This window comes from Crinia signifera, chromosome 3 (assembly GCF_055691185.1).
Source record: "Crinia signifera chromosome 3, ASM5569118v1, whole genome shotgun sequence".
Taxonomy (NCBI): domain Eukaryota; kingdom Metazoa; phylum Chordata; class Amphibia; order Anura; family Myobatrachidae; genus Crinia; species Crinia signifera.
This window is the reverse complement of record NC_139219.1, coordinates 340867130-340891284: the sequence shown is the minus strand read 5'-3', so window position 1 is coordinate 340891284 and position 24155 is coordinate 340867130. Positions and strand designations below refer to the sequence as shown.

The 24155-nt window shown below is 51.8% G+C and overlaps 1 protein-coding gene across 1 annotated transcript in view; it reads right to left on the bottom strand.

The window, feature by feature from the left end:
• The window catches only part of IFT172 (intraflagellar transport 172), a 207807-nt gene that overhangs the window by 2019 nt on the left and 181633 nt on the right, over positions 1–24155 (bottom strand). The window contains 5 exon segments of the mRNA XM_083178982.1: positions 2424–2577; positions 5080–5178; positions 6649–6708; positions 16255–16350; positions 22626–22745. Of these exon segments, the coding sequence (XP_083035108.1) occupies positions 2424–2577; positions 5080–5178; positions 6649–6708; positions 16255–16350; positions 22626–22745 (529 nt within the window).

Sequence of the window (24155 nt, the reverse complement as noted above, 5' to 3'; positions counted from 1 at the left end):
TCCAGGTACTCCAGATTTCTCCCACAATCCAAAAATATACAGGTAGGTGAATTGGCATTCAACAAAAATTAACCCTAGAATGTCTGTGTGCGTGTACATGTGGTAGGGAATATAGATTGTAAGCTCCACTGAGGCAGGGACTGATGTGACTGTTCAAATATTCTCTGTACAGCGCTGCAGAATATGTGTGCGCTATATAATATAACTGGTAATAATATTCTCTGTACAGCGCTGCGGAATATGTGTGCGCTATATAATAACTGGTAATATTCTCTGTACAGCGCTGCGGAATATGTGTGCGCTATATAATATAACTGGTAATAATATTCTCTGTACAGCGCTGTGGAATATGTGTGCGCTATATAATAACTGGCAATAATATTCTCTGTACAGCGCTGTGGAATATGTGTGCGCTATATAATAACTGGTAATAATAGTCTCTGTACAGCGCTGCGGAATATGTGTGCGCTATATAATAACTGGTAATAATATTCTCTGTGCAGCGCTGCGGAATATGTGTGCGCTATATAAATAATTGGTAATAATATTCTCTGTACAGCGCTGCGGAATATGTGTGCGCTATATAATAACTGGTAATAATATTCTCTGTACAGCGCTGCGGAATATGTGTGCGCTATATAATAACTGGTAATAATATTCTCTGTACAGCGCTGCGGAATATGTGTGCGCTATATAATAACTGGTAATAATAGTCTCTGTACAGCGCCGCGGAATATGTGTGCGCTATATAATAACTGGTAATAATAGTCTCTGTACAGCGCTGCGGAATATGTGTGCGCTATATAATAACTGGTAATAATGGTCTCTGTACAGCGCTGCGGAATATGTGTGCGCTATATAATAACTGGTAATAATATTCTCTGTACAGTGCTGCGGAATATGTGTGCGCTATATAATAACTGGTAATAATGGTCTCTGTACAGCGCTGCGGAATATGTGTGCGCTATATAATAACTGGTAATAATATTCTCTGTACAGCGCTGCGGAATATGTGTGCGCTATATAATAACTGGTAATAATGGTCTCTGTACAGCGCTGCGGAATATGTGTGCGCTATATAATAACTGGTAATAATAGTCTCTGTACAGTGCTGCAGAATATGTGTGCGCTATATAATAACTGGTAATAATAGTCTCTGTACAGCGCTGTGGAATATGTGTGCGCTATATAATAACTGGTAATAATATTCTCTGTACCCCGCTGCGGAATATGTGTGCGCTATATAATAACTGGTAATAATAGTCTCTGTACAGCACTGCGGAATATGTGTGCGCTATGTAATAACTGGTAATAATATTCTCTGTACAGCGCTGCGGAATATGTGTGCGCTATATAATAACTGGTAATAATAGTCTCTGTACAGCGCTGCGGAATATGTGTGCGCTATATAATAACTGGTAATAATATTCTCTGTACAGCGCTGTGGAATATGTGTGCGCTATATAATAACTGGTAATAATAGTCTCTGTACAGCGCTGCGGAATATGTGTGCGCTATATAATAACTGGTAATAATATTCTCTGTACAGCGCTGCGGAATATGTGTGCGCTATATAATAACTGGTAATAATAGTCTCTGTACAGTGCTGCAGAATATGTGTGCGCTATATAATAACTGGTAATAATATTCTCTGTACAGCGCTGCGGAATATGTGTGCGCTATATAATAACTGGTAATAATAGTCTCTGTACAGAGCTGCGGAATATGTGTGCGCTATATAATAACTGGTAATAATAGTCTCTGTACAGTGCTGCAGAATATGTGTGCGCTATATAATAACTGGTAATAATATTCTCTGTACAGCGCTGCGGAATATGTGTGCGCTATATAATAACTGGTAATAATAGTCTCTGTACAGCGCTGCGGAATATGTGTGCGCTATATAATAACTGGTAATAATAGTCTCTGTACAGTGCTGCAGAATATGTGTGCGCTATATAATAACTGGTAATATTCTCTGTACAGCGCTGCGGAATATGTGTGCGCTATATAATAACTGGTAATAATAGTCTCTGTACAGCGCTGCGGAATATGTGTGCGCTATATAATAACTGGTAATAATAGTCTCTGTACAGTGCTGCAGAATATGTGTGCGCTATATAATAACTGGTAATAATAATCTCTGTACAGCACTGCGGAATATGTGTGCGCTATATAAATAACTGATAATAATATTCTCTGTACAGCGCTGCGGAATATGTGTGCGCTATATAATAACTGGTAATAAATAAATAATGATGATAAGAATATAGTAGTATTTGTAGTGGTAATACTACTAATGATAAGATGATGATAATAATAAATGATAATGGTGGATTATAATAATATAGTGTATTGATTACATTCTTATTAATGGATAATAATAGATACATAATACTATTAGGATAATAATAACATCTCACCAGTTAGCAGGCAAGGCAGGGAGTGGATCCCACTACTGACAGCTAGAAGTGATGCTTCATAAGTTCCTCTTTCATCCAGGGGAAGGGTCTGATCTACTCTCTGATCCATGGACACGGCTAAGACCCACTCTCTGACCTCCTCTCGTTTCTCCACCTGACGCAGAGCGTGAGAGTGTGAGGAGGACGAGAGTCACAGATGGAGGAGATGAGTCACAGATGAAGGAGATGAGTCACAGGTGGAGGAAGTGACAGCGAGGAGGAGGAGGAGGAGAGTCACAGATGGAGGAAGTGACAGCGAGGAGGAGGAGAGTCACAGATGGAGGAAGTGACAGCGAGGAGGACGAGAGTCACAGATGGAGGAAGTGACAGCGAGGAGGAGGAGAGTCACAGATGGAGGAAGTGACAGCGAGGAGGAGGAGAGTCACAGAGGGAGGAAGTGACAGCGAGGAGGAGGAGAGTCACAGATGGAGGAAGTGAGAGCGAGGAGGAGGAGGAGAGTCACAGATGGAGGAAGTGACAGCGAGGAGGAGGAGGAGAGTCACAGATGGAGGAGATGAGTCACAGATGGAGATGAGTCACAGGTGGAGGAAGTGACAGCGAGGAGGAGGAGGAGGAGAGTCACAGATGGAGGAAGTGACAGCGAGGAGGAGGAGGAGGAGAGTCACAGGTGGAGGAAGTGACAGCGAGGAGGAGGAGGAGGAGAGTCACAGATGGAGAAAGTGACAGCGAGGAAGGACGAGAGTCACAGATGGAGAAAGTGACAGCGAGGAAGGACGAGAGTCACAGATGGAGAAAGTGACAGCGAGGAAGGACGAGAGTCACAGATGGAGAAAGTGACAGCGAGGAAGGACGAGAGTCACAGATGGAGAAAGTGACAGCGAGGAAGGACGAGAGTCACAGATGGAGAAAGTGACAGCGAGGAAGGACGAGAGTCACAGATGGAGAAAGTGACAGCGAGGAAGGACGAGAGTCACAGAGGGAGGAAGTGACAGCGAGGAGGACGAGAGTCACAGAGGGAGGAAGTGACAGCGAGGAGGACGAGAGTCACAGAGGGAGGAAGTGACAGCGAGGAGGACGAGAGTCACAGAAGGAGGAAGTGACAGCGAGGAGGAGGAGGAGAGTCACAGAAGGAGGAAGTGACAGCGAGGAGGAGGAGGAGAGTCACAGAGGGAGGAGAGTCACAGAGGGAGGAAGTGACAGCGAGGAGGACGAGAGTCAGAGGGAGGAAGTGACAGCGAGGAGGACGAGAGTCACAGAGGGAGGAAGTGACAGCGAGGAGGACGAGAGTCACAGAGGGAGGAAGTGACAGCGAGGAGGACGAGAGTCACAGAAGGAGGAAGTGACAGCGAGGAGGAGGAGGAGAGTCACAGAGGGAGGAAGTGACAGCGAGGAGGAGAGTCACAGAGGGAGGAAGTGACAGCGAGGAGGACGAGAGTCACAGAGAGGAAGTGACAGCGAGGAAGGACGAGAGTCACAGAGAGGAAGTGACAGCGAGGAAGGACGAGAGTCACAGATGGAGGAAGTGACAGCGAGGAGGAGGAGGAGAGTCACAGATGGAGGAAGTGACAGCGAGGAGGAGAGTCACAGAGGGAGGAAGTGACAGCGAGGAAGGAGGAGAGTCACAGATGGAGGAAGTGACAGCGAGGAGGAGGAGGAGAGTCACAGAGGGAGGAAGTGACAGCGAGGAGGAGAGTCACAGAGGGAGGAAGTGACAGCGAGGAGGACGAGAGTCAGAGGGAGGAAGTGACAGCGAGGAGGACGAGAGTCACAGAGGGAGGAAGTGACAGCGAGGAGGACGAGAGTCACAGAGGGAGGAAGTGACAGCGAGGAGGACGAGAGTCACAGAAGGAGGAAGTGACAGCGAGGAGGAGGAGGAGAGTCACAGAGGGAGGAAGTGACAGCGAGGAGGAGAGTCACAGAGGGAGGAAGTGACAGCGAGGAGGACGAGAGTCACAGAGAGGAAGTGACAGCGAGGAAGGACGAGAGTCACAGAGAGGAAGTGACAGCGAGGAAGGACGAGAGTCACAGATGGAGGAAGTGACAGCGAGGAGGAGGAGGAGAGTCACAGATGGAGGAAGTGACAGCGAGGAGGAGAGTCACAGAGGGAGGAAGTGACAGCGAGGAAGGAGGAGAGTCACAGATGGAGGAAGTGACAGCGAGGAGGACGAGAGTCACAGATGGAGGAAGTGACAGCGAGGAGGACGAGAGTCACAGATGGAGGAAGTGACAGCGAGGAGGACGAGAGTCACAGATGGAGGAAGTGACAGCGAGGAGGACGAGAGTCACAGATGGAGGAAGTGACAGCGAGGAGGACGAGAGTCACAGATGGAGGAAGTGACAGCGAGGAGGACGAGAGTCAGAGGGAGGAAGTGACAGCGAGGAGGACGAGAGTCACAGAGGGAGAAAGTGACAGCGAGGAGGACGAGAGTCACAGATGGAGGAAGTGACAGCGAGGAAGGACGAGAGTCACAGATGGAGGAAGTAACAGCGAGGAAGGACGAGAGTCACAGATGGAGTAGAGAGTCACAGATGGAGGAAGTGACAGTGAGGAGGACAATAGTCACAGATGGAGGAGATGAGTAACAGTGAGGAGGGAGGAGGGTCACAGATGTAAATCCGGAGGGAGGAGGGTCACAGATGTAAATCCGTTACTCACTGGAACATGCTGCTTAGCAGGGAGTGGAACCTCAAAGGGAATGTCTGTGTATTGGAAATCAGTGTGATCCAGGGCATCCAAACTTCCCTCATCAATGGCCTGGAGAACAGATAAACATTAATAACATAAGAGAGATCAGCACAGCGCTAACGTGTGGTTCCATTTTAGTGTATATTAATAACATAAGATCCCCAATAACCATTGGATAATGTACATGTCACCTATACAGATCTAGTGGAAGGGGGAGTTATCCCAGACCCTGGTTACAGCATGCAGTGCCCTGCACATGCCCACGCGTACATTACACCGTGCCACAGTGCCCTGCTCCTGCCCACGCGTACATCACACCATGCCACAGTGCCCTCCTCCTGCGTACATCACGCCATGCCACAGTGCCCTGCACATGCCCACGCGTACATTACACCATGCCACAGTGCCCTGCACATGCCCACGCGTACATTACACCATGCCACAGTGCCCTGCTCATGCCCACTCGTACATCACACCATGCCACAGTGCCCTCCTCCTGCGTACATCACGCCATGCCACAGTGCCCTCCTCCTGCCCACGCGTACATTACACCGTGCCACAGTGCCCTGCTCCTGCCCACGCGTACATCACACCATGCCACAGTGCCCTCCTCCTGCCCACGCGTACATCACACCGTGCCACAGTGCCCTGCACATGCCCACGCGTACATCACACCGTGCCACAGTGCCCTGCTCATGCCCACGCATACATCACACCGTGCCACAGTGCCCTGCTCATGCCCACGCGTACATCACACTGTGCCACAGTGCCCTGCTCATGCCCACGCGTACATCACACCGTGCCACAGTGCCCTGCTCCTGCCCACGCGTACATCACACCGTGCCACAGTGCCCTGCTCATGCCCACGCGTACATCACACCGTGCCACAGTGCCCTGCTCCTGCCCACGCGTACATCACACCATGCCACAGTGCCCTCCTCCTGCGTACATCACACCATGCCACAGTGCCCTCCTTCTGCCCACGCGTACATTACACCGTGCCACAGTGCCCTCCTCCTGCCCACGCATACATCACACCGTGCCACAGTGCCCTGCTCATGCCCACGCGTACATCACACCGTGCCCTGCACATGCCCACGCGTACATTACACCGTGCCACAGTGCCCTGCTCATGCCCACGCGTACATCACACCGTGCCACAGTGCCCTGCTCATGCCCACGCGTACATCACACCGTGCCACAGTGCCCTGCTCCTGCCCACGCGTACATCACACCGTGCCACAGTGCCCTGCTCCTGCCCACGCGTACATCACACCGTGCCACAGTGCCCTGCTCATGCCCACGCGTACATCACACCGTGCCACAGTGCCCTGCTCCTGCCCACGCGTACATCACACCATGCCACAGTGCCCTGCTCATGCCCACGCGTACATTACACCATGGCACAGTGCCCTCCTCATGCCCATGCGTACATCACACCATGGCACAGTGCCCTGCACATGCCCACGCGTACATCACACCATGCCACAGTGCCCTGCTCCTGCCCACGCGTACATCACACCATGGCACCATACTTACATCTACCAGGTCCAGAAACCTGTTCAGGAAGATGAATGCGGAGTTCTCCCAGCACATTACCTGCAGAGTACAGACCACATGTTACACAGAGAGACAGACACAGGACAGAGAGACATCCCGAGCACACACAGAGAGAGACAGACACTGGACAGAGAGACATCCCGAGCACACACAGAGAGAGACAGACACCGGACAGAGAGACATCCCGAGCACACACAGAGAGAGACAGACACCGGACAGAGAGACATCCCGAGCACACACAGAGAGAGACAGACACCGGACAGAGAGACATCCCGAGCACACACAGAGAGAGACAGACACCGGACAGAGAGACATCCCGAGCACACACAGAGAGAGACAGACACCGGACAGAGAGACATCCCGAGCACACACAGAGAGAGACAGACACCGGACAGAGAGACATCCCGAGCACACACAGAGAGAGACAGACACCGGACAGAGAGACATCCCGAGCACACACAGAGAGACAGACACCGGACAGAGAGACATCCCGAGCACACACAGAGAGAGACAGACACCGGACAGAGAGACATCCCGAGCACACACAGAGAGAGACAGACACCGGACAGAGAGACATCCCGAGCACACACAGAGAGAGACAGACACCGGACAGAGAGACATCCCGAGCACACACAGAGAGACAGACACCGGACAGAGAGACATCCCGAGCACACACAGAGAGACAGACACCGGACAGAGAGACATCCCGAGCACACACAGAGAGAGACAGACACAGGACAGAGAGACATCCCGAGCACACACAGAGAGAGACAGACAATGGACAGAGAGACATCCCGAGCACACACAGAGAGAGACAGACACTGGACAGAGAGACATCCCGAGCACACACAGAGAGAGACAGACACTGGACAGAGAGACATCCCGAGCACACACAGAGAGACAGACACTGGACAGAGAGACATCCCGAGCACACACAGAGAGACAGACACTGGACAGAGAGACATCCCGAGCACACACAGAGAGACAGACACTGGACAGAGAGACATCCCGAGCACACACAGAGAGACAGACACTGGACAGAGAGACATCCCGAGCACACACAGAGACAGACACCGGACAGAGAGACATCCCGAGCACACACAGAGAGAGACAGACACCGGACAGAGAGACATCCCGAGCACACACAGAGAGAGACAGACACCGGACAGAGAGACATCCCGAGCACACACAGAGACAGACACTGGACAGAGAGACATCCCGAGCACACACAGAGAGACAGACACTGGACAGAGAGACATCCCGAGCACACACAGAGAGAGACATCCCGAGCACACACAGAGAGACAGACACTGGACAGAGAGACATCCCGAGCACACACAGAGAGACAGACACTGGACAGAGAGACATCCCGAGCACACACAGAGAGAGACAGACACCGGACAGAGAGACATCCCAAGCACACACAGAGAGAGACAGACACCGGACAGAGAGACATCCCGAGCACACACAGAGACAGACACAGGACAGAGACATCCCGAGCACACACAGAGAGAGACATCCCGAGCACACACAGAGAGAGACAGACACTGGACAGAGAGACATCCCGAGCACACACAGAGAGACAGACACTGGACAGAGAGACATCCCGAGCACACACAGAGACAGACACAGGACAGAGAGACATCCCGAGCACACACAGAGAGAGACATCCCAAGCACACACAGAGAGACAGACACAGGACAGAGAGACATCCCGAGCACACACAGAGAGAGACATCCCGAGCACACACAGAGAGAGACAGACACAGGACAGAGAGACATCCCGAGCACACACAGAGAGAGACATCCCAAGCACACACAGAGAGACAGACACAGGACAGAGAGACATCCCGAGCACACACAGAGAGACAGACAACGGACAGAGAGACATCCCAAGCACACACAGAGAGAGACAGACACCGGACAGAGAGACATCCCGAGCACACACAGAGAGAGACAGACACAGGACAGAGAGACATCCCGAGCACACACAGAGAGAGACATCCCGAGCACACACAGAGAGAGACATCCCAAGCACACACAGAGAGACAGACACCGGACAGAGAGACATCCCAAGCACACACAGAGAGAGACAGACACAGGACAGAGACATCCCGAGCACACACAGAGAGAGACATCCCGAGCACACACAGAGAGAGACATCCCAAGCACACACAGAGAGACAGACATTGGACAGAGAGACATCCCGAGCACACACAGAGAGACAGACACAGGACAGAGAGACATCCCGAGCACACACAGAGAGAGACATCCCGAGCACACACAGAGAGACAGACACTGGACAGAGAGACATCCCGAGCACACACAGAGAGAGACATCCCGAGAAAACACAGAGAGACAGACATTGGACAGAGAGACATCCCGAGCACACACAGAGAGACAGACATTGGACAGAGAGACATCCCGAGCACACACAGAGAGACAGACACTGGACAGAGAGACATCCCGAGCACACACAGAGAGAGACAGACACAGGACAGAGAGACATCCCGAGCACACACAGAGAGAGACATCCCGAGCACACACAGAGACAGACACTGGACAGAGAGACATCCCGAGCACACACAGAGAGACAGACACAGGACAGAGAGACATCCCGAGCACACACAGAGAGAGACATCCCGAGCACACACAGAGAGACAGACACAGGACAGAGAGACATCCCGAGCACACACAGAGAGAGACATCCCGAGCACACACAGAGAGACAGACACTGGACAGAGAGACATCCCGAGCATACACAGAGAGAGACAGACACAGGACAGAGAGACATCCCGAGCACACACAGAGAGAGACATCCCGAGCACACACAGAGACAGACACTGGACAGAGAGACATCCCGAGCACACACAGAGAGACAGACACAGGACAGAGAGACATCCCGAGCACACACAGAGAGAGACATCCCGAGCACACACAGAGAGACAGACACTGGACAGAGAGACATCCCGAGCATACACAGAGAGAGACAGACACTGGACAGAGAGACATCCCGAGCACACACAGAGAGACAGACACTGGACAGAGAGACATCCCGAGCACACACAGAGACAGACACTGGACAGAGAGACATCCCGAGCACACACAGAGAGAGACAGACACCGGACAGAGACATCCCAAGCACACACAGAGAGACAGACACAGGACAGAGAGACATCCCGAGCACACACAGAGAGAGACATCCCGAGCACACACAGAGAGAGACAGACACAGGACAGAGAGACATCCCGAGCACACACAGAGAGAGACATCCCAAGCACACACAGAGAGACAGACACAGGACAGAGAGACATCCCGAGCACACACAGAGAGACAGACACCGGACAGAGAGACATCCCAAGCACACACAGAGAGAGACAGACACCGGACAGAGAGACATCCCGAGCACACACAGAGAGAGACATCCCGAGCACACACAGAGAGAGACAGACACAGGACAGAGAGACATCCCGAGCACACACAGAGAGAGACATCCCGAGCACACACAGAGAGAGACATCCCAAGCACACACAGAGAGACAGACACCGGACAGAGAGACATCCCAAGCACACACAGAGAGAGACAGACACAGGACAGAGACATCCCGAGCACACACAGAGAGAGACATCCCGAGCACACACAGAGAGAGACATCCCAAGCACACACAGAGAGACAGACATTGGACAGAGAGACATCCCGAGCACACACAGAGAGACAGACACAGGACAGAGAGACATCCCGAGCACACACAGAGAGAGACATCCCGAGCACACACAGAGAGACAGACACTGGACAGAGAGACATCCCGAGCACACACAGAGAGAGACATCCCGAGAAAACACAGAGAGACAGACATTGGACAGAGAGACATCCCGAGCACACACAGAGAGACAGACATTGGACAGAGAGACATCCCGAGCACACACAGAGAGACAGACACTGGACAGAGAGACATCCCGAGCACACACAGAGAGAGACAGACACAGGACAGAGAGACATCCCGAGCACACACAGAGAGAGACATCCCGAGCACACACAGAGACAGACACTGGACAGAGAGACATCCCGAGCACACACAGAGAGACAGACACAGGACAGAGAGACATCCCGAGCACACACAGAGAGAGACATCCCGAGCACACACAGAGAGACAGACACAGGACAGAGAGACATCCCGAGCACACACAGAGAGAGACATCCCGAGCACACACAGAGAGACAGACACTGGACAGAGAGACATCCCGAGCATACACAGAGAGAGACAGACACAGGACAGAGAGACATCCCGAGCACACACAGAGAGAGACATCCCGAGCACACACAGAGACAGACACTGGACAGAGAGACATCCCGAGCACACACAGAGAGACAGACACAGGACAGAGAGACATCCCGAGCACACACAGAGAGAGACATCCCGAGCACACACAGAGAGACAGACACTGGACAGAGAGACATCCCGAGCATACACAGAGAGAGACAGACACAGGACAGAGAGACATCCCGAGCACACACAGAGAGACAGACACTGGACAGAGAGACATCCCGAGCACACACAGAGAGACAGACACTGTACAGAGAGACATCCCGAGCACACACAGAGAGACAGACACTAGACAGAGAGACATCCTGAGCACACACAGAGAGAGAGAGAGACAGACACTGGACAGAGAGACATCCCGAGCACACACAGAGAGACAGACACTGTACAGAGAGACATCCCGAGCACACACAGAGAGACAGACACTAGACAGAGAGACATCCCGAGCACACACAGAGAGAGAGAGAGACAGACACTGGACAGAGAGACATCCCGAGCACACACAGAGAGAGACAGACACAGGACAGAGAGACATCCCGAGCACACACAGAGACACAGACACTGGACAGAGAGACATCCCGAGCACACACAGAGAGACAGACACTGGACAGAGAGACATCCCGAGCACACACAGAGAGACAGACACTGTACAGAGAGACATCCCGAGCACACACAGAGAGACAGACACTGGACAGAGAGACATCCCGAGCACACACAGAGAGAGAGACAGGCTGGGGGAGACATCCCGAGCACACACAGGGAGACAGACACAGGCCGGGGGAGATATCCCGAGCACACACAGGGAGACAGACACAGGCTGGGGGAGACATCCCGAGGACACACAGGGAGACAGACACAGGCTGGGGGAGACATCCAGAGCACACAGGGAGACAGACACAGGCTGGGGGAGACATCCCGAGGACACACAGGGAGACAGACACCGGACAGAGAGACATCCCGAGCACACACAGAGAGACAGACACCGGACAGAGAGACATCCCGAGCACACACAGAGAGAGACAGACACCGGACAGAGAGACATCCCGAGCACACACAGAGAGACAGACACAGGACAGAGAGACATCCCGAGCACACACAGAGAGAGACAGACAATGGACAGAGAGACATCCCGAGCACACACAGAGAGAGACAGACACTGGACAGAGAGACATCCCGAGCACACACAGAGAGACAGACACCGGACAGAGAGACATCCCGAGCACACACAGAGAGACAGACACCGGACAGAGAGACATCCCGAGCACACACAGAGAGACAGACACAGGACAGAGAGACATCCCGAGCACACACAGAGAGAGACAGACAATGGACAGAGAGACATCCCGAGCACACACAGAGAGACAGACACAGGACAGAGAGACATCCCGAGCACACACAGAGAGAGACAGACAATGGACAGAGAGACATCCCGAGCACACACAGAGAGAGACAGACACTGGACAGAGAGACATCCCGAGCACACACAGAGAGAGACAGACACTGGACAGAGAGACATCCCGAGCACACACAGAGAGACAGACACTGGACAGAGAGACATCCCGAGCACACACAGAGAGACAGACACTGGACAGAGAGACATCCCGAGCACACACAGAGAGACAGACACTGGACAGAGAGACATCCCGAGCACACACAGAGAGACAGACACTGGACAGAGAGACATCCCGAGCACACACAGAGAGAGACATCCCGAGCACACACAGAGAGACAGACACTGGACAGAGAGACATCCCGAGCACACACAGAGAGACAGACACTGGACAGAGAGACATCCCGAGCACACACAGAGAGAGACATCCCGAGCACACACAGAGAGACAGACACTGGACAGAGAGACATCCCGAGCACACACAGAGAGACAGACACTGGACAGAGAGACATCCCGAGCACACACAGAGAGAGACAGACACCGGACAGAGAGACATCCCGAGCACACACAGAGAGAGACAGACACCGGACAGAGAGACATCCCGAGCACACACAGAGACAGACACAGGACAGAGACATCCCGAGCACACACAGAGAGAGACATCCCGAGCACACACAGAGAGAGACAGACACTGGACAGAGAGACATCCCGAGCACACACAGAGAGACAGACACTGGACAGAGAGACATCCCGAGCACACACAGAGACAGACACTGGACAGAGACATCCCGAGCACACACAGAGAGAGACAGACACCGGACAGAGACATCCCAAGCATACACAGAGAGACAGACACAGGACAGAGAGACATCCCGAGCACACACAGAGAGAGACATCCCGAGCACACACAGAGAGAGACAGACACAGGACAGAGAGACATCCCGAGCACACACAGAGAGAGACATCCCAAGCACACACAGAGAGACAGACACAGGACAGAGAGACATCCCGAGCACACACAGAGAGAGACATCCCAAGCACACACAGAGAGACAGACACCGGACAGAGAGACATCCCAAGCACACACAGAGAGAGACAGACACCGGACAGAGAGACATCCCGAGCACACACAGAGAGAGACATCCCGAGCACACACAGAGAGAGACAGACACAGGACAGAGAGACATCCCGAGCACACACAGAGAGAGACATCCCGAGCACACACAGAGAGAGACATCCCAAGCACACACAGAGAGACAGACACCGGACAGAGAGACATCCCAAGCACACACAGAGAGAGACAGACACAGGACAGAGACATCCCGAGCACACACAGAGAGAGACATCCCGAGCACACACAGAGAGAGACATCCCAAGCACACACAGAGAGACAGACATTGGACAGAGAGACATCCCGAGCACACACAGAGAGACAGACACAGGACAGAGAGACATCCCGAGCACACACAGAGAGAGACATCCCGAGCACACACAGAGAGACAGACACTGGACAGAGAGACATCCCGAGCACACACAGAGAGAGACATCCCGAGAAAACACAGAGAGACAGACATTGGACAGAGAGACATCCCGAGCACACACAGAGAGACAGACATTGGACAGAGAGACATCCCGAGCACACACAGAGAGACAGACACTGGACAGAGAGACATCCCGAGCACACACAGAGAGAGACATCCCGAGCACACACAGAGACAGACACTGGACAGAGAGACATCCCGAGCACACACAGAGAGAGACATCCCGAGCACACACAGAGACAGACACTGGACAGAGAGACATCCCGAGCACACACAGAGAGACAGACACAGGACAGAGAGACATCCCGAGCACACACAGAGAGAGACATCCCGAGCACACACAGAGAGACAGACACAGGACAGAGAGACATCCCGAGCACACACAGAGAGACAGACACTGGACAGAGAGACATCCCGAGCATACACAGAGAGAGACAGACACAGGACAGAGAGACATCCCGAGCACACACAGAGAGAGACATCCCGAGCACACACAGAGACAGACACTGGACAGAGAGACATCCCGAGCACACACAGAGAGACAGACACAGGACAGAGAGACATCCCGAGCACACACAGAGAGAGACATCCCGAGCACACACAGAGAGACAGACACTGGACAGAGAGACATCCCGAGCATACACAGAGAGAGACAGACACAGGACAGAGAGACATCCCGAGCACACACAGAGAGACAGACACTGGACAGAGAAACATCCCGAGCACACACAGAGAGACAGACACTGTACAGAGAGACATCCCGAGCACACACAGAGAGACAGACACTAGACAGAGAGACATCCTGAGCACACACAGAGAGAGAGAGAGACAGACACTGGACAGAGAGACATCCCGAGCACACACAGAGAGACAGACACTGTACAGAGAGACATCCCGAGCACACACAGAGAGACAGACACTAGACAGAGAGACATCCCGAGCACACACAGAGAGAGAGAGAGACAGACACTGGACAGAGAGACATCCCGAGCACACACAGAGAGAGACAGACACTGGACAGAGAGACATCCCGAGCACACACAGAGAGACAGACACTGGACAGAGAGACATCCCGAGCACACACAGAGAGACAGACACTGTACAGAGAGACATCCCGAGCACACACAGAGAGACAGACACTGTACAGAGAGACATCCCGAGCACACACAGAGAGACAGACACTGGACAGAGAGACATCCCGAGCACACACAGAGAGACAGAGAGAGAGACAGGCTGGGGGAGACATCCCGAGCACACACAGAGAGAGACAGACACTGGACAGAGAGACATCCCGAGCACACACAGAGAAAGACAGACACTGGACAGAGAGACATCCCGAGCACACACAGGGAGACAGACACAGGCCGGGGGAGATATCCCGAGCACACACAGGGAGACAGACACAGGCTGGGGGAGACATCCCGAGGACACACAGGGAGACAGACACAGGCTGGGGGAGACATCCCGAGGACACACAGGGAGACAGACACAGGCTGGGGGAGACATCCAGAGCACACAGGGAGACAGACACAGGCTGGGGGAGACATCCCGAGGACACACAGGGAGACAGACACAGGCTGGGGGAGACATCCAGAGCACACAGGGAGACAGACACAGGCTGGGGGAGACATCCCGAGGACACACAGGGAGACAGACACAGGCTGGGGGAGACATCCCGAGGACACACAGGGAGACAGACACAGGCTGGGGGAGACATCCCGAGGACACACAGGGAGACAGACACAGGCTGGGGGAGACATCCCGAGGACACACAGGGAGACAGACACAGGCTGGGGGAGACATCCCGAGGACACACAGGGAGACAGACACAGGCTGGGGGAGACATCCCGAGGACACACAGGGAGACAGACACAGGCTGGGGGAGACATCCCGAGGACACACAGGGAGACAGACACAGGCTGGGGGAGACATCCCGAGGACACACAGGGAGACAGACACAGGCTGGGGGAGACATCCCGAGGACACACAGGGAGACAGACACAGGCTGGGGGAGACATCCCGAGGACACACAGGGAGACAGACACAGGCTGGGGGAGACATCCCGAGGACACACAGGGAGACAGACACAGGCTGGGGGAGACATCCCGAGGACACACAGGGAGACAGACACAGGCTGGGGGAGACATCCCGAGGACACACAGGGAGACAGACACAGGCTGGGGGAGACATCCCGAGGACACACAGGGAGACAGACACAGGCTGGGGGAGACATCCCGAGGACACACAGGGAGACAGACACAGGCTGGGGGAGACATCCCGAGGACACAATATACTGTATATGTACAGTATATCACACACATACACACGACATACCTTAGCAGCCATCCCAGCCTCATAGAAGGCCTTGTCCGCAGGCAGCAGATCCGTGTGACGCAGGAGGGAGATGCAGAGTTTCACAGCTACAACATCCTGCGAGGAACAGAAAATGGGATTTTGTACTTAGTGATAAATCCTTTTCTCCGATTCCACAGGTGGCACTGGAGATCACAGTGGGGAATAGAGGGCGACCATTAGGAGCATGGGTACCAATGTGGCCAGCTCCTCCCCTCTACTTCCCCCAAACAGGCAGTCTGAAGACTTGTGCCCGGAAGGAGCAGGTAAAGGCGAGGACATAACAGTAGTTTTGGAGAGAGAGAAGAGATGCACTGTGGATGCACACCAAAAGAAAAGGATATTTTGCAAGAGAGAAAATTATCCTGAAATATTAAAATTTACACTTTTATTGGTATTTTGTACAAAAAAGAAGAAGAGAGAGCAATCCTGTGCAGATTTTTTAACATATAGAATCTCACGAGGTGATCTCCTTCTATTGACTTGTGAAATTTATAAGGGGTTAAAACTTTTTACATACATACAACATATATTGTGTTTGTGCAAATGCACAGAAAAAAAAGTGGTGTTTACAGGGATTAAGAATGAGTTTCCCTTAAGCTGGCTGCTACTGATACTGTGATTTTAATTCAGGTCCTTATGAGAAGGAAATGTATTAGTTCGATGTTCCTTCAATCACCAGTTAGGGTGATTTTTTATATTGCATCCCTTTATCTGGGGTTTTTAATTCCAACCTATGGTGAGTTGTCTCCTACGTATAAATACGACACCTAACTGGTGAGCGCAGGAACATCGAACTAATACATTTCCTTCTCAAAAGGACCTGAATTAAAATCACAGTATCAGTAGCAGTCAGCTTAAGGGAAACTCATTCTTAATCCCTGTAAACACCACTTTTTTTTTTCTGTGCATTTGCACAAACACAATATATGTTGTATGTATGTAAAAAGTTTTAACCCCTTATAAATTTCACAAGTCAATAGAAGGAGATCACCTCGTGAGATTCTATATGTTAAAAAATCTGCACAGGATTGCGCTCTCTTCTTTTTAGTACAAAATACCAATAAAAGTGTAAATTTTAATATTTCAGGATAATTTTCTCTCTTGCAAAATATCCTTTTCTTTTGGTGTGCATCCACAGTGCATCTCTTCTCTCTCTCCAAAACTACTGTTATGACCTCGTTGCCCGGATAGCACCCATCGCCTACACCTACCAAATAAAGGCGATTGAACCAATTATTTCCCAATAATATACAAGGGATATACTACACAAGAAAAAAAGTGTGTGCGGACCCTCAATTCCCTCTCCCTTACCCCCGTTATCTACTGTAAAGGTGAGGACATAACACACATTCTACCATTCTGGACAGAATCGGAGAAATTGAAATTTTTAATGTAAAAAAAACACACAATAACAACAAGAAAAGTCCAACAGAAAACCGGGCTAACTCTGGCAGGTGTCTAAAACTGAAAGGAAGCAACCAGAACCAAGGAAGAACCGTGCCTGGGAGGGCGTCCAGTGCAACCTGTGGAATCGGAGAAAAGGATTTATCACGAAGTATAAATCCCATTATCTCCTTCATCCACCAGGTGGCACTGGAGATCACAGTGGAGATGTCCCAGAGCTCCCATCCAGGGAGGGACGGCGCTCCTAACACCGAGCAGCCAAACGGAGAAGCTTGGGCAGCAAAGGCGTCAAATCGGTAGAAACGAACACAAGTTCTCTGTTCTCACCAGGTAGAAGCTTGACAAAGCTGCTGCATAGAAACCCCCTGGGCGGCAACCCAAGAGGGACCCACCGATCTAGTAGAGTGGGCTGAAATGGATGACGGAGGGGCTGCGAAGCAGCCACATAAGCCGTAACCAACTCAACAAGGTCTGCTTTGACGCCGGCCAACCTGGTTTTGCCGAGTCATAAAGCACGAAAAGAGCATCTGACTTCCTTAAGGCGACTGTCCTGGAGACGTATATCCTTAAGGAACGGACGACGTCAAGAGATAGATTCTGGCGAGTCATCTGTGAAGGCCGGCACAACAATCGGCTGATTGATGTGAAACGAGGACATCACTTTTAGAAGAAAAGCTGCGCTAATACGTAATTCCGCCCTATCCTCGTGAAAGATCAAGAAAGGAGGGCGACAAGACAGTGCGCTCAACTAAGAAACTCTGCTGGCCGAAGCAAGACCCAAAATGAGCACCGTCTTCCAGGTTAGGAATTTGAGGTCCACCGACTCCAAAGGTTCAAATAGCGGAGATTGCAAGAAAGTAAGAACCAAATTTAAATCCCACGGTGCAGTGGGAGACCGAAAGAGTAACAAGGACAATTTACTCTGGAAGAATATGGACAGCGCGGACCCCTGGACTTTCAGGGAACCCAAGCGTAGACCCGCTGAAAGCCCAGCCTGAAGAAAAAGCAGCAGGCATACCAACTGAAATGTCCTAGGGGACACCTGACGTCCCTCACACCAAGAGACATAGACCCGCCAAATTCTGTAATAATGGACCGAGGTAACCTCCTTCCTGGCGCGCAGCATGTAGGAATGCCTGCCTTCCTTAAGATTGACCTTTCAGTAGTCACGCCTATAATTGTAGTCGACATAAGTCCAAATGGAGGAAAGGACTTAGACAGATGGTCTTCTTGTAACAGCAGAGGCCATGGTTCGTCTACGAGCAGAGATGTTAGGTTGGTGTACCAAGACCTGCGTGGCCAATCCGATGCTATTAGGAGCACCGTTATCTGCTCCCTGCAAATTCTCTGGAGAATGCGTGGCAACAGCAGAAAGGGCGGGAAGAGGTAAACTAACTGGTACTCCCATGGGAGAGTGAGGGCATCCACCTCCACTGCTGCTGGATCCAGAGTCCTTGCACAGTAGAGTGGTAACTGATGGTTGAGTCGAGAGGCCATCAAGTCAATCTGAGGGCAACCCCAATGGTGGATCAGACCCTGGAAGACCTAAGGATGAAGCCGCCATTCCCCCTGATACATCTTGTGTCGAATTGTCCACCCCGGTATGAAAACTGAGATGAACTCGAGGTGGTCTTAAGCCCAGAGCAGAATCCAACTGACCTCTCTCATGGTGGGCCCGGCTGCCTGTGCTGCCCTGTTTGTTGATGTATGCCACTGCGGTGGCGTTGACGGATTGCACTCTGACCGAATGGCCGACTAGGAGGTCCGATGCTTCTAGCATGGCGTTGTAAATTGCCCGGAGTTCTAAGATGTTGATTGGGAGAAGGGCCTCCTGTGGTGACCAAAGGCCCTGGAACTGGTGACCCTGAGTGACCTCTCCCCAACCTGATAGGCTGGCGCCCATGGTCAACAGCATCCAGGGACAGATGCCGAACCTCTTTCTCTGAAGAAGGTTGGAGGTTTTTAGCCACCAAGAAAGGGACACTCTGGCCCGAGGTGAGACTGATCCGGTGGTGAATGGTTAGGTACGATCCCGACCACTGGCGTAGCAGGCATAACTAGAAAGGCCTGGATCAGAAACGACCGTATTGGACTGCCTCGAAGGCCGCCACCATTTTTCCCAGGAGGCGAGTGCAAAGATGTACCGACATCCGCCGTGGTTGGAGTACCGCACGAACCAAAAGCTGTAGAGCGCACACTTTTTCTGGCAGTAAAAACACTTTAAGCTGGACTGTGTCCAAGACCATCCCCAGGAACAGCAGACTATGTGAAGGTTGAAGTTGAGACTTCTGCTGGTTGAGAAGTCAGCCATGTTGAAGTAGCAGCTGTTGCGTCTGCTGAATATTGGAGAGTAACAGCTCCATGGAGGCTGCCTTTAGTTAAAGGTCCTCAAGGTAAGGCACCACTGTAATGCCCTGAGACCACAACAAGTGCATCATGACAGCCATGATCTTCGTGAAGATTCTGGGTGTGGAGGACAGACAGGCTGAATGGTAGCACCTGAAACTGGAAGTGGAGGCCTTGGATGGCGAACCGTCGAAACGCCTGGCGAGCCGGCCATATATGAACATGTAGGTAGGCATTCTTGATGTCCAAAGACACCAAGAGCTCCTCCAGTTCCAGGCCAGAGGTGACCGATTTGTAATGATTCCATTTTGAATCATACAACCTGCAAGAAGGGATTGAGGTTTCTTAAATAGAGAATTGGCTGAGAGGAGCCGTCCGGCTTTGGAACGAGAAACAGGGAGGAATAGAACCCCTGCCTCCGCTGGTCTGGAGGGACCGGAACTACCACTCCAGCTTTGTTTACCCAGCAGCTTACCTGCGCCGGGCGTTGAAGAACTCCGGCTGCAGTGAATATGGTCTTTAATGTCAGAAGCTCAAGCTTCTTGTCAGAATTGTCCTTCAGGAAGGAGACTCCTGTGATGGGTAGAACAGTCTTTTTTGAAAGATGAGAGAGAGACAAATCCACCGAAGGAGGCATCTCACATGCTTTTCTGCTATCTGCAGGAAAAGGGTACGAGGTTAGAAACTTCTGAGAGACCTGACGGCGTTTTTCAGGATGAAGCCATGCTTCCCTGAGGATGCAGTCTAAATCCTCTGAGACAGGAAAGGATGCCGCCTGTTTAAGCTTTTTCCCAAACAGCTGAAGGCGTTCTGGAGGAATGTCTGTATCAGCTATGTCCAAAGTAGATTTGACCATAGCAATGAGGTCTTCTAACCCCTGGGAAACAGGTTCCATGACCTCTTCCTCAGGGTCATTGAACTCACCCTCAAGTGGGGGCATGTCCTCGTCTGACCAAGCCGCGTCAACGCTTACAAAAAAAAAAACGTTTTGACGCAGTGACTGGCTAAGGCCCTGCTAAGAGACTCAACTGCTGAAGTTAACTCAGCCTGTTGAGACCTGGTCGCCTCCCTGTCCCTCTGAGAGGCAGATAATTCAGAGGACAGATTAGATATCACCTCTGAAAGTTGGGAAGCCCACACACTGATGTCCTGCTGGGGAGGTAAAAGTGGCGGTTGGGTACAACCATAACAAATTAGGGTACCCTCCGCCTGAGGTGTAAACTTACCTTGCGTGTAACCTTATGAGGTTTAGAGCTACCTTCTGCCATGTCTGTCCAGCACACACCAAACAACCCAGACAGACTTTAGTATAGGAGATATAAAGAAGAAAGCGTCCACAGTCAGTCTAGCGCTCTGTATGGAACACGGGAGCGCTCTGTATGGAACACGGGAGCGCTCTGTATGGAACACAGGAGCGCTCTGACAGTAATTCCACACACTGCCTATTTCTCCATAACAATCCCCAAGTCCCCACTGTGTACTGAGCCAGCCAGTAGAGGGATCTTGAGAGGTCAGCGGCAACAGCAGGCCCCCGGCGTGGCCCGGAACAGCGACAGAGCAGGTACCTGGGTCTGCACAGGAGAAAAAGCGCCGGGGTGGCTGGGAGTGTGACACGCGGCCAGCTCCGCCCCCCCTGTGAAGGCGCGCAGTTGAAAAACCCTGATGACCCTCACCGCCCTTAAACCCGGCTTCCCTGCTAACATGGCCACTCTTAAAGTGCCCATGCTCCTAATGGTCACCCTCTATTCCCCACTGTGATCTTCAGTGCCACCTGGTGAAGCGGGGGTAACAACATGGGGGAGGAGAGAGAGAGGGAGAGGAAATGTATAGCCCAGGGAGTTCTGCGGGTACATCCCACCCCAAGCTAATGTCTCTATAGCTGTGGACACCTTGTATCTCCGAATTGCAGACTGCGCATTCGATCGTGCCTTCATTATTGCCGGGGATTGTAATTTGAATCTGCTCCTGGACTTACTGTAGGATTGCTGTCACCTGTGCTGAAATTCCTTCATTATCAATTAGATAGATCACCACAGGTGACGCCACTCATATATTCAGAGGGATCTGACCAGCTCCTAAAGCGCCTTGAGTCCTGTTGTAGAAAGTGCGCTATACAAATGACACTTACTTACATATCTCAGCTGTGGTTGCGGAGGCTCCGCAACACATGTTCTTCCTGCGGAGACTGCAAGCAGCGGGGTAAACCAACGCTTGTGCCGCTCTGTTGCTGCGTGACCTATGCTATTATGGTATGGTATGGGAATTCCGAGCGCTCAGACTGATCCTAGTCATCACCATTATTCACTCTTCTCCCTGGTGCCTTCAAAGAGACATTACCGGTGCTTAGGATGCCGCACTAGCTGCCTGCGGAATAGCTTCATTCTCTCTTATCTTAAGTTTGCATTTTTAACATTACGGTGCGATTTGTGAATCTTCTGCCATTTCACTTACACATTTTCTGATGTTCTAGAGACAATAAATGATTTAATTGATTGAAGCAATGTGGGAGAGAGAGGAGTCGTAGGGGGAGAGAGAAGAACAGAGGGGGAGAGAGAAGAACAGAGAGATGCAGATAGGGATGGAGAGAGGAGTGCACTCACCAGTTGCTGGACACCCTGCGCTGCAGAACGCGTGGAGTAATAATGAGCAATCAGCGTCATCTGCTCAAACTCCTGGTGTGCCGGAGTATTCACCTCGCTAGACTTCACCATGCTGTCGCACTGCAAAGACAGGACATCATGTATACACTGTGTTATTACAGCCGGGCTGCTCCATACACCTAGTGCACCCTCATACAGCGGGAAGCGGTCATCTATTAGAATGAACTTAGGTCTACAGTCATTAGGTCGACCCCACTAGGTCGACTGGCAGGAAGGTCGACCTGACTTAAGGTCGAATTTGCATAAAGGTCGACTTGAGGAAGGTCGACTGGTCATAAGGTCGACATGGGGTTTTTCACTGTTTTTTGAGCCGACAGGCGGTATTTCATGCCCTACCATCCACTAGGGCGTGGAGGAGGTTATTAAAGCTGTGGCGAGCGAAGCGAGCCACCGTGCCCGAAGCATTGCGAGCGATGCGAGGGTCCGATTCTCATTGCCAACTGTGTCAACTTATGACCAGTCGACCTTCCTCATGTCAACCTTTATGCAAATTCGACCTTAAGTCATGTCAACCTTGGCCCATGTCGACCTTAAATCAGGTCGACCTTCCTGCCAGTCGACCTAGTGGGGTCGACCTAATGACTGTAGACCTAAGTTCATTCTGACAGTTGTACCGATTCCCATACAGCAAGTACAGTACAGCACAGCACCAGGGCACAAAGCAGGCACAGTACAGCACCAGGTCACACAGCAGGTACAGTACAGCACAGTATGTTTAGAAGAGAAAAAGATAACTTTTTTTAGGGGCACTGACTTTTTCACCGCACAGAACAGAGCATGTGCAACACAACACCAGGTCACACTGCACGCACAGTACAGAACATTACTACATCACACACAGCACATACAGTACAGTACATTACCAGGCCACACAGCACATACAGTACAGTACCAGGCCACACAGCACGTACAGTACCAGGCCACTCAGCACGTACAGTACCAGGCCACTCAGCACGTACAACGTACAGTACCAGGCCACTCAGCACGTACAACGTACAGTACCAGGCCACTCAGCACGTACAACGTACAGTACCAGGCCACTCAGCACGTACAGTACCAGGCCACTCAGCACGTACAATACATTACCAGGTCACTCAGCATGTACAGTACTGTACCAGGCCACTCAGCACGTACAGTACCAGGCCACTCAGCACGTACAGTACCAGGCCACTCAGCACGTACAGTACCAGGCCACTCAGCACGTACAGTACCAGGCCACTCAGCACGTACAGTACCAGGCCACTCAGCACGTACAGTACCAGGCCACTCAGCACGTACAGTACCAGGCCACTCAGCACGTACAGTACCAGGCCACTCAGCACGTACAGTACCAGGCCACTCAGCACGTACAGTACCAGGCCACTCAGCACGTACAGTACAGTACCAGGCCACTCAGCACGAACAGTACTGTACCAGGCCACTCAGCACGTACAGTACTGTACCAGGCCACTCAGCATGTACAGTACTGTA